The sequence below is a fragment of the Schistocerca piceifrons genome, chromosome 7, assembly GCF_021461385.2.
Source record: "Schistocerca piceifrons isolate TAMUIC-IGC-003096 chromosome 7, iqSchPice1.1, whole genome shotgun sequence".
Lineage (NCBI taxonomy): Eukaryota > Metazoa > Arthropoda > Insecta > Orthoptera > Acrididae > Schistocerca > Schistocerca piceifrons.
The window spans coordinates 229,130,137-229,143,232 of NC_060144.1; the positions used below are offsets into that span (position 1 = coordinate 229,130,137).

Sequence of the window (13,096 nt, forward strand, 5' to 3'; positions counted from 1 at the left end):
ACCTACACAAAAGAACTGATGAGCGAACGTCTTAATTGATATAATCAGTTAAGCGTGCTTATTTATGAGCATCCTTATCGAGATAACTTTTAAGTTGCGTACACGTAAACTGATGTAGTGATTATTTGATTGTAGGTCGAAATAAAATGATTTAGCATCAGTTCATTCGTTCATCTGTACGTCTTCCAGGTCACATGAACAAATGTAGATAGTGGGAAGGGAAGAACCAAAATACGAAATTTTCTATCTAAGGCTGCACATATTTTTTTGTTTTATTTTCTCTCGTCCTGTCAAAGAGTGGAATATAGCTATTCGATTTCAGGTTGTACAGTCATATACTCAGATTACTGCTTTTGTTTGTTATACAACATTTTCGTTCCTATATCAGCTGAAAAATCTTCGCTGAATTGAGCAAGAATTTCTGCGCTCTAAAGTACACTACAACAGTGATGTCTTCCCTGTATGAAGCTGCTGCACATTAAACAACAATGCAGAACTGCTACTGCCACCGTGAAACTGTTAACTAAACGCCATTGAGAATTTCTGTTCGAAATTAAGCGTGACAACGGCAGGTTTTACCAAGAAATGATCAACTTCGGGAGCCATACTTCAGTTACCTACACACACCAAATTTGCCGTGCAATTTGATGCAATTGTCAGTAGGCAAAATGAAGAAGCAATAAATGTGGGACGCACAGTAAATAAATAATTTTAAACGAGTTCGGAGTTTGAACTGTGAGTGTGACTCTGTTACTATGTTATGTTTAACATAAAAATTTTTCAAAGTATTCAATGTTGCTCTAAGGGTCGATGGGTTTGGGAAAGATGTTAAAAGAGGTTGGACTCTGTTATATTCCCGCACTTTCTCCACTGGTGGCAAAACGTAGGGGTGTAAGTAACTTTCACATGATGTGTCACTAACACGTAACTCGATGAAACTTTGGCCATACATAGAAAGAACTGCTACAGTATAGTAACTGAAAAAAAAGACAGTGAGAAAAACAGAAGTATCACTATTACTGAAATACACTCCTGGAAATTGAAATAAGAACACCGTGAATTCATTGTCCCAGGAAGGGGAAACTTTATTGACACATTTCTGGGGTCAGATACATCACATGATCACACTGACAGAACCACAGGCACATAGACACAGGCAACAGAGCATGCACAATGTCGGCACTAGTACAGTGTATATCCACCTTTCGCAGCAATGCAGGCTGCTATTCTCCCATGGAGACGATCGTAGAGATGCTGGATGTAGTCCTGTGGAACGGCTTGCCATGCCATTTCCACCTGGCGCCTCAGTTGGACCAGCGTTCGTGCTGGACGTGCAGACCGCGTGAGACGACGCTTCATCCAGTCCCAAACATGCTCAATGGGGGACAGATCCGGAGATCTTGCTGGCCAGGGTAGTTGACTTACACCTTCTAGAGCACGTTGGGTGGCACGGGATACATGCGGACGTGCATTGTCCTGTTGGAACAGCAAGTTCCCTTGCCGGTCTAGGAATGGTAGAACGATATGTTCGATGACAGTTTGGATGTACCGTGCACTATTCAGTGTCCCCTCGACGATCACCAGTGGTGTACGGCCAGTGTAGGAGATCGCTCCCCACACCATGATGTCGGGTGTTGGCCCTGTGTGCCTCGGTCGTATGCAGTCCTGATTGTGGCGCTCACCTGCACGGCGCCAAACACGCATACGACCATCATTGGCACCAAGGCAGAAGCGACTCTCATCGCTGAAGACGACACGTCTCCATTCGTCCCTCCATTCACGCCTGTCGCGACACCACTGGAGGCGGGCTGCACGGTCTTGGCGTGCATCCGTGCGTCGCTGCGGTCCGGTCCCAGGTCGACGGGCACGTGCACCTTCCGCCGACCACTGGCGACAACATCGATGTACTGTGGAGATCTCACGCCCCACGTGTTGAGCAATTCGGCGGTACGTCCACCCGGCCTCCCGCATGCCCACTATACGCCCTCGCTCAAAGTCCGTCAACTGCACATACGGTTCACGTCCACGCTGTCGCGGCATGTTACCAGTGTTAAAGACTGCGATGGAGCTCCGTATGCCACGGCAAACTGGCTGACACTGACGGCGGCGGTGCACAAATGCTGCGCAGCTAGCGCCATTCGACGGCCAACACCGCGGTTCCTGGTGTGTCCGCTGTGCCGTGCGTGTGATCATTGCTTGTACAGCCCTCTCGCAGTGTCCGGAGCAATTATGGTGGGTCTGACACACCGGTGTCAATGTGTTCTTTTTTCCATTTCCAGGAGTGTAGAATAACTTCAATGAAGCCACTGAGATTCATGATGGTGAATCACTTCGTTGATTATTTTCACTTGGAAAAAGAAAGAGCCATACCTTTGCTCATGGTAAATGCACAAAAGATGTTAACTTTTGGGCTACGACGACAATATTCCGACGTTTGTCGTGACTTATAACTGCCCCAAATCTACAGTTGTGTTTATTATTTTTACCATTTAAGAGAAGAGCAGTCATCTCTAAAGATAACGAAATCTTCGCCTTGATCCAATCGATGTTACTTTTGCACTCAAAAGTCGTTAGAAGCAACACTATCATTGTCTTTAAGTTCTTACACCATTTAATGTTTGCTGTTTGAGATACAAATATCTCCCTGACGCTCGCCAAACAGAAACATGTAGGATGCGCAGGTCGCGAGAAGCACGCTGGTTTGATTTTGTGGGAATGTTAACAAAGCGTTGCCTCACTTTCTCTACGACGTCGTCAGACACACGCAGTTGACTTGACGATTTCTTATCACTTATCAAGCACCCATTTTCAAGAAAAAACTTATCACCCCGACATGGAAGGCTTATTTTGAGGATCTTTACCATACTCCCTACGAAAATTAGTTGCACAACTGTTGCAGTCTGATTCATCAAACCAAAACACAGCGAGCGCACTCGGAATCAGTGAATGCTATGGCTGTTGCTAGAGCTTTCGGTGGTGTGATTCAGTACTGGCACATTACCTGAGACAGGACGTGAAGTATTTTCCTACAAAAGTACGCTTATACTACTTCTATGAGTCATATGAATAATTTTGTATGAATTTTCAAAGATTTATTTGTTGATTTATTTATTTAGCGTTTGGCTACATCACAAACAAAGTCCTTTTAGAAACACCCTGTGTTGCTACTATCAAGATAAACGGAATGTACTAGTGTAACCTTGAATTCTTCCAATATCTTAAAGAAGATATGTCTGGTATGATCAAATTTGCTTCAGTCGTCAACAGCATATCCGCGAGCTGGTCAAGTGCACATAGAAGAAGCAAAAAAGTAAGTCCCAACGGCGTCATAAGCAAAGCACAATCCGCCACCGAACATAGAAGAGGAGGGAAAGAAGTAAGATTGGAGTTTATCATCCCGTCCACTCGAGGTTTTTAGTGTTGGGAGTTCAGATCTATTTAGGGAAGGAGGGGGAAAATGGCTTTATTCCTCACAAATAAACGATCGCAGTACTTGCCTCATGCGAGTTATTGAAACAACAAGAAAACTAAATGTGGATGGGCAGACGAGGAAACTTACACATGTCCTCCACAATGTGTGTTCGCGTCTTGATCACTGCAACAGTTCGTTTCATGCAGCTTAAGACTGTCACTCCGAGCTCTTGTGAGATGCTGCCACTGGAAGTCCTGTGACGTTACAGTGTGTATTTCTGGTTGGTGTGATGAACGGCAGCTAGCTCTAAATGTAGAAAAATGTAAGTTAATGTGAATGAACAGGAAAAACAAACCCATAATGTTCGAGTACAGCGTTGGCAGCGTGCTGCTTGACACGGTCGGGTCATTTAAATGACTGAACGTTAGCAATGCAATATGACATGGAATGAGCATATAATGACTGTAGTAGGCAAGGCGAATGGTCGACTTCGGTTTATTGCGATGATTTTAGGAAAGTGTGATTCATCTGTAATGGAGACCGCGTATAGGACACTAGTACGTTCCCACTGTTGAGTGCTGTTCAAGTGTTTGGTTGGGATCCGCACCAGGTCTGATTAATGGAAGACAACGAGGCAAGTCTGAGGCGAGCTGTTGGATTTTTTACCGCTACGTTGCACTATACACAAGTATTACGGACATGGTTCGGGAACTCAAATGTAAATCAGTGGAGGGAAAGTGATGTTCTTTTCGAGCAGCACTGTTGTGAAAATTTATACAACCAGAATTTGAGGATGACTGCAGAAAGATACTATTGGCGCTAACCTACATTTCCCGTAAGGACCATGAAGATAAGATTAGAGAGATTAGGACTCGTGCGGAGTCATTCAGACAGTCATTTCCCCCTCGCTCTATTTGTGAGCTCAACAGGAAAGGGAATGACTACTGGTGGTACAGGTTACCTTCCGCCACCGTACGATGGCTTGCGGCGTATCTATGTAGATGTAGAATGTAGTCACTGCGCTTTATGTGATTTTAGGTTCGTGAGAACATTTTGTAGTGTTTTGATCCTAGAAATACTTCCCAAGTACCAATTACTCTGCTATACTCTAGTACCTAAATAAGAATTCACAAAGAAAAGAACAACCACTGCATAATCTACTGACAAGGGAACCTCCCCATCGCACCCCCCTCAGATTTAATTGTAAGTTGGCACAGTGGATAGGCCTTGAAAAACTGAACACAGATAAATCCAGAAAACAGGAAGAAGTTGTGTGGAACTATGAAAAAAATAAGCAAAATATACAAACTGAGTAGTCCATGCGCAAGATAGGCAACATCAAGGATCGTGTAAGCTCAGGAGCGCCGTGGTCCCGTGGTTAGCGTGAGCAGCTGCAGATCCAGAGGTCCTTGGTTCAAGTCTTCCCTCGAGTATGGAGTTTAATTTTTTATTTTCAGATAATTATTATCTGTCCGTCCGTCCGTCCGATGCGAGGTAACTGCGCCGTAGTATGGGGACGCTTCACCTAAACAAACATCGGAACACCTAAATCGGGCAAGGTAGAAGAATCTTTTTACCCATTCGCCAAGTGTACAAGTTAGGTGGGTCGACAACATATTCCTGACATGTGACGCACATGCCGTCACCAGTGTCGTATAGAACATATCAGACGTGTTTTTCTGTGTGCCATCAAATGTTTTTGGTTCCCATTGGAGAGGCACGTCCTTTCGTCTACTAATCGCACGGTTTTGCGATGCGGTCGCAAAACACAGACACTGAACTTATAACAGTGAACAGCGACGTCAATGAACGAACGCACAGATCATAAATTTGCGAAAATAAAGAAAGTTAATTTTTCACTCGAGGGAAGACATGAACCAAGGACCTTTCGTTCCGCAGTTGCTCACGCTAACTACGGGACCACGACACTCCTGAGCTTACAATATCCTTGATGTTGCTTATCTTGCACATGGACTACTCAGTTTGTATATTTTGCTTATTTTTTCATAGTTCCACACAACTTCTTCCTGTTTTCTCGATTGATCTGTGCTCAGTTTTTCAAGGCCTATCCACTGTGCCAACTTGTAACTAAATCTGAGGGGGGTGCGATGGGGAGGTTCCCTTGTGAGAAACATTTTGTAGTTGCCTTCTTAATCTAAAGCTGGGAGGGGACTGAAACTAGAAACAGAAAACGAAGTTTCACCCAGCTGGGATTCCACCAGTCACCACCAGTAGATACAGCAATGAAGGAGCTACTGATTCCCTATGCCTTCGCCTGTCACAGTCTCCGTGTAATAAGACCATTCATCACACGGCCGGTGTTTCCACACTGATAAGATTTTGACGTAATGCTAGTAAGTCTCACATGTAAATATCACGATGCAGATGTTACGACCGCTGCCTAAACACACTTGCCTGGTGTATGTGACGTCGGTTCGCCCGCAAATACCGTTAGTGTTGTTTCCCGCACACACAGTGGTCGTACACTACAATAAAATTGACTCATGCCCACTATGACTGTTCATACACAAGAAGCAAAGTAAGCATCCACAATTGAAAATAAAACCGATGTATCGTCTGTATAAACACAGTAAATGTAGCTGTCTGTTCATACTTTAACAGAAGATGGCCGTTCTTAATAGTTATTACGAGCTGGTCTGTGCGAAACGCTGTGTGCAATGACACTTTTTGCAATATGGAAAATGCATTGCGAAGCACTGCATCTTTACTAAATTTAGCTAGTCGCTGAAAGATATTAAATTCACTTGCCAATATATTCAATCCATATTCACGGCGCTGTTCATAATTAGTGGTCGTCAGATCTTTAGCGTTTCTTTCTACACTAAATTTTACCATTCCACATAAATTACGCGGCACCGTACTGCGTTTTATCGCGACATCCGTTACACGTACACTACTATCTTAGCGCCAACTCACTTAACTCGACCCAAGTCCAAAGATATTTGCACTGCGAGCTCTACTCGCAGGAAATGGGATGGAAGTGTAACTGTCACTCGCTCATCAATCAAAATTATCGGACTGTTTCAGCTGGGATATCTTTAACATATGTTTTTATGACTATGATCAAACTTTTATTAACGTGTTGCTGATTAAACCAGAAATCGTTAAGTACATTGTTCTACACATCCGTCAATCGCAAATAGTGAACTTTTATCTTTTTAGGTGGATTTTTGTAAAATACTTTCCGTGGCATTTTTTTAATATTCATCACATGTATATACCCTGGTCAGAGATAAACTTCACTGACACTGGAGGAATGTATTAAAAGCTCTGTTGTAAACATTGCTCAATGAATTTTGTCTGCAGATATCTTTAAAGTGATCACTGTGACGTACTATATACACACAACAACAAAAGTTTTGCATCACCCCGGTTCCTAGAACTACTGAAGATAGACGTTGACTGTGGATCTTGTATCACAGACACAGTCCATTTGATTGTTCAGAGATGTCACTAAACCCGCCCAAAGATGTAAACAACGATGCGTGAGCAGCGCCTAATTATACGTAGGGGGTCCGACAGACGATCAGTTCCAGTCATTCCACCAGGAAGGCGTCTCATAGTGAACCAAAGCGATGTTGTTCGGACATGGAGGAGATACAGAGAGGTAGGAACAGTCGATTACATGCCTCGCTCCGGCCGCCCACGGGCTACTACTGCAGTGGATGACTGCTACCTACGGATTATGGTTCGGAGGAACCCTGGCAGCAATGTCACCATGTTGAATAATGCTTTTCGCGCAGCCACACGACGTCATGTTACGACACAAAGTGTGCGAAATAGGCTGCATGCTGCGCAACTTCACTCCCGACGTTCGTGGCGAGGTCCATCGTTGCAACCACGACACCATGCAGCGCAGTACACATGGGCCCAGCAACATGACGAATGGACTGCTCAGGATTGCCATCACGTTCCCTGCTGTTTCGGGGTGGCATTATGTGGGGCCGACGTACGCCGCTGGTGGTCATTGAAGGCTCCATAACGGCTGTACGATACTTGATTGCCATCCTCCAACTGATAGTGCGACCATATAGGCAGCGTATTGGCGTGGCATTCGTCTTCATGGACGACAATTCGCGCCCCCATCGTGCTCATCTTGTGAATGACTTTCTTCAGGATAAAGACATCGCTTGACTATAGTGGTCAGCGTGTTCTTCAGACATGAACCCTAATCGAATATGCCTGGGATAGAATGAAAAGGGCTGTTTATGGACGACGCGACCCCACTCTGAGGGATATACGCAGAATCGTGTTGAGGAGTGGGACAATCTGGACCAACAGTGCTTTGATGAACTTGTAGACAGTATGCCACGAAGAATACAGGCATGCATCGGTGCATGAGGACGTGCTAGTGGTCATTAGAGGTACCTCTGAAGGTCTTGCTGTATGGTGGTACAACATGCAATGTGTGCTTTCATGAGAAATAAAAAGGGCTGAAATGACGTTTATATTGATCTCTGATCCAGTTTTCTGTACAGGTTCCGCAACTCTCGGAACCGAGGTGATACAAACCTTTTTCGATGTGTGTATATATGCTGAAATGCAAAAGGCGAAACATAACTCTTCGTTATTTTACAGGCCACCATGTATCACTGGGATCTGCCTTCGCCACTGCAGGACCTTGGTGGGTGGCCCAACAATTTCACCGCTGACTTTTTCGTGCAGTACGCCCGAGTGCTCTTCGAGAATTTCGGCGACAGGGTGAGTCTGAAAACCACTTCCAGCACCTTTGCACTATGTTATTATCGACCTTATCAGTATAAAGTATCCTTTCGCATCGATAGTGATATGTTACCGGCGTCCCACACATAACGTCCAATACACTTCATTGCGTTCATCTACGGTGACAAGTCTTTTCACTTCCTCTAGTTCAGGTCTCTGCTTTTGTATTACGAACAAAGCTCATGCATTCAGTACTTTTACTCTATGTTGTTGTGGTCGTCAGTCCTGAGACTGGTTTGATGCAGCTCTCCATGCAGTAAAGCTGCATGCCCTCGGGAAAAATTACGGCTGTAGTTTCCCCTTGCTTTCAACCGTTCGCAGTACCAGCACAGCAAGGTACAGCACACTTTTACTCTAATGGTTCCTTTAATTCATTTGTCTTGTTCGTAGAATCTTTGCCTATATCCCTACCGTAACTTAGTCATATGTTCTGATTTTCCAGTAGGGCATTTCTAGTTATTCTTCTAATTTGTAAATATTTCTCTTTTGTGTCCTGAGATTTGTTGCAGGCGTTGTAGTCTCATTTCTCCCCTACTTCCGTAATTTATGTCCACACCTGCCTATCACTGAACTATTTTAAAATCACCACTTACAATGAAACAGATTTATTTCATTTTCACTTGAGATAAAATAGTAAACTTAAATTTTAATTCCACAGTTGGTTGTACACATTATTGTTCGTATTATTTTTTATTATTTTGCTTCAGTGAGCTTTGTGTAATGTTTCTCCACACATTTCAATCGAGCAATGCCATTCTCGGATATGAGGAACTTAGTGTAATATTTACAATGAGAAAAGATTTAGTGTTCTTTTAATTGCTGTTCACATTGATGTCGTGCTCAGAAGACAGAACTTTGTTGCAATTTGTATTCTAGAAATATCCAGTTCAACACTTTTCAGCCACATGTAACACAAAATTATCAATAAATTGCAAAAAATTGAAATAGGAAGCGTCAGCATTCATATATGTTTGAGATCATGATCCACGTGATGTACGGTGTCATAGACTATAGTTTGCAAACAGTGGGCTGGTTTGCATTTCATATCCACATCATTTTCCTTGATCACACTTTCTTTTATAATTCAACGATTTTGTTGAATTGTCACTTGTGCCATCTATTATCACATGCATTACAAATGGAAGTGATCTGGCGCGTGACATGAGCTACCAAGTCAACACGCGACCTACTCCTATCGTGTCTTGCCCATATGCTGGATAACTTTGTTATTTATTCAACATTTATGATGAATGGCATTAATTATAGGTTAACATTAACGAAAATATCACATAAAAAGTTATATAAAGTATCAGTGTTTAGAAATTCATCCCCGACATAGAAAAAGTCGCCATGCAGATACGCTTCTAATATATCTATAGCATTATTTTTAGTATCTGATAGTAATTCGCGTGTAGGTCCGTAACTAATCGGATAAACGTCAGCCTAAGACTCAAAAGGTCTGGCGTGCTATGGGCTTTCCTGACAATTATTTGTTTTTTAACCACTAGCAATTACTTCTAAATGTCAACGGAAATTTAAGTCACATTATAGGTCTCCTGTAAAAGGGCTAAGTAAGTCACATCAAACGTCGGAGACAGGCTAGGAGAACCACCTCTAGGAAACACTGCAGCGTTCAAACTTGCTTTCGGATTAGGGAAGCTTTACTTTAGACCTTTATATCATTAGATAAATCATTACAGATTTTAATGATGCATGCCACACTCCTCCCTGTACTGTGATGAGCTCAAGTCACGAGAACAGAAAGTGATGTTTTAACCTTATAGTTTTGTTTGCCTGTTCGAGGCATGCTCCCATGGGACATACTGTAGGACAAATTGGCTAAGATCAATGAGCGTACTTGTTGCCTACTGGGTACTTTGCTGTACAGAAGCTGTTCGTGCCTTTTGGCACCACATTGTGTGAATAATTACCGTTTATAGCAAGGTGAGTGATGTGAGAATGGACGTGTCAGCCCGAAACCGGTAACCACTACAGCTGAATTTAACGTCAATACAACTGAGGCGAACAAAATAAAAATGTATCCAATTTCCTTCTAGTTTTATGTTTGTGAAATTTGTGATCAACGTTCAGCTATATATCGGAAGATTTACAGATACAAATGTCAGTCCAACAAGCGTACGTATCTCGACATCAATGTAGCTGTTCCAAGAGGCTTCTTGACTTACCGTATTGTTGCAGATATAAGCCGCACACTTCTTGAGGGGAAGAAAAAGGAGAAATTCTGCGGAGACAAATTTGTCACTTCGCCCATTTACACGAATTGTTCACAAACTGATCAGTCTTAAACCATTTCTTTAATGTCGTAACGTAGATAAATAGCATAAAAAATACCGGCCTTCTAATGTTCACTGATATCAATGTTAACTTTACCACCGATATTCATTTTGCCACTAGCAGTATTTTTCTTTCCTGTTCTCGCAAATGAAGGACGCTGGACACGCAGCATGTTTGTTTTCAGCCCTGTGAAGAAAGAATCTTGTGATACTGTGCGTTATGAAGAGAGAATCTATTCATACATATGATTGACTAATGGTTTTTTGATTCTGCTAGATAGTGTGAGAACACAGTGTTTTAGTGAACGGTCTTTAAATGATTTCTTTACGTCGACTGTAAGTATCTAGAGTGTTGAAGTCATGCATTGAAGTATAACGACCAAGTCTATCTATAATGCAAAAATTTTATTATTTACTTTCTCCTTTGGAAAATTGTCGTTGGGCAAGGATTTAGGCTTGAGAATAACATTGGGGGGAGTAGCATTCCTTCCTCTAGAGCAACTGATAACATACCGGTAATTATGTAACTGTACAGACTTTGGTAACAGTTGTTGTTGAAGGTAACATCGTCTAGAAGCACTACATTCCTCTTAAAGAGCCTATTTCACAAATCGAAGTTCAGAGGCCTCTGCAGTTCACCTAACTGTGAATACCAGAAAGTTCCAGCACAGAAGTTACAAGGTGGGCATGAAGGGAATATCACACGCCTTAACATCCTAGAATATTTTATCTGCAATCTCAGTAACTTTTTGATTTTCGTTTCCAGTTGTTTTTCGCTGTGGCCGAGCGGTTCTAGGCTTCAGTCCGGAACCGCGCTGCTGCTACGGTCCGTGCATGGATGTGTATGATGTCCTTAGGTTAGTTAGGTTTAAGTAGTTCTAAGTCTAGGGGACTCATGGTCTCTCTGCCCGTCGAAGTTCATCAGAAGCACAAGTACTGCCTAAAGATTTTACCAGCAAACTCATCATATTCCAGAGAGGCTTACTCTCTACACCAGGTCGGCAACACCGACGAAAAGCCTGTCTCTTGGAATAAACCGAGATATATGACATTTGATTATAACGAAGCGAAATGTATCACATTAAGAACAACTGGTTCAAATGGGTCTAATCACTACGGAACTTATATCTGAGGTCATCAGTCCCCTAGACTTAGAACCAGTTAAACCTAACTAACTAAGCACAAACCGGAGGAACCAACCTACACTCCTTCGAAAATCCGTCTGTGGAAAGTATAAGGTCTTCACCATTTCCAAGGCTGAAGTAGTTCTCGACTTGTCAGTATTCCATCTTTCCTTTTATCCCTACATTCAAGTTCCGTATACCCCTAGCTACACGCTCACTTTATGGTTTCATTGGTGAAAAGCTCATTTATTGCGTATTCCTCAATCCGATCCAACGTCGCACATGATGTTAGTCGAGGCCATGCTATTTGCGAGCTTCTGTATTACATGTGTCTTCGTATAAAGAATAACTGCGAGTCTGAAATCTGCTTAACAAATCCGTCGAGTTTGAAATTTTTTAATGATTTTCTGACAAAGTTTTTACTCTTTAGTTAGATAGAAACTGAGTGAGTTCCAGCAACAGCCGCTATCCTAAATGAAATGTCAGCAAATGGAGACAGACACATATTTCTTTTTAAGTCACCAGTCCTCTGACTAGTCTGATGCAGCCCTCCACGACTTCGTCTCCTGTGCCAACCTCTTCATCTCAGAGAAGCGCTTGCAACATACGTCTCCAGTTATTTGCTGGATCTATTCCAATGTCTGTCTTTGTCTACAGTTTATGCCCTCTACAGCTCCCTCTAGTACCATGGAAGTCATTCCCTGATGTCTTAACAGATTTTTCCACATCATCCTTTCCTCTCAGTTTCTGCGCGGAACCTCCTCATTACCCACCTTCATACTCTTTCACATTACCTTGTTACTTCCTTGTCTAGTTTACACCGTAACTGCTGATTATCACTACACAGGAATGCCTGAAGTTCCATCATTGTGTTACAGACAGATAACATTCTCCTCATCAGTCCACCTAATTTTCAACATTCGTCTGTAGCACCACATCTCACATTTTTCGATTCTCTTCTGTTCCGGTTTTCCCAGTCCATGTTACACTACCATGCAATACTGTGCTCCAGACGTATATTCTCAGAAGTTTCTTCCTCAAATAAAGGCCTATGTTTGATACTAGTAGACTTCTCTTGGCCAGCAGTGCCTTTTCTCAGTGCTAGTCTGCTTTTGATGTCCTCCTTGCTCCGTCCGTCATTGGTTAATTTGCTGCCTAGGTAGTGGAATTCCTTAACTTCTTCCACTTCGTGACCATCAATCCTGATGTTAAGTTTCTCGCTATTCACATTTCTGCTACTTCTCATTACTTTCGTCTTTTTTCGATTTACTCCCAATCTGTATTCTCCATTGATTAGATTGTTTATTCCATTCAGCAGGTCACGTAATTCTCCTTCACTTTCACTCAGAATAGCAATGTCATCAGTGAATCGTATCATTGATATGCTTTCTCGTTTAATTTTAATTCCACTCCTGAATCTTTCTTTAATTTTCATCATTGCATTTTCGGTGTACAGATTGAACAGTAGAGGCTAAAGATTACATTACTGTCTTACGCCCTTTTTAATCCGAGAATTTGGTTCT

At 42.5% G+C, this 13,096-nt stretch overlaps 1 protein-coding gene across 1 annotated transcript in view; it reads left to right on the plus strand.

Moving 5' to 3' along the window:
• The window catches only part of LOC124805569 (myrosinase 1-like), a 128,157-nt gene that overhangs the window by 33,665 nt on the left and 81,396 nt on the right, over positions 1-13,096 (plus strand). Inside the window, exon 4 of the mRNA XM_047266135.1 lies at positions 8,012-8,134. Within this exon, the coding sequence (XP_047122091.1) occupies positions 8,012-8,134 (123 nt within the window). The remainder of the gene's footprint in view (positions 1-8,011; positions 8,135-13,096) is intronic.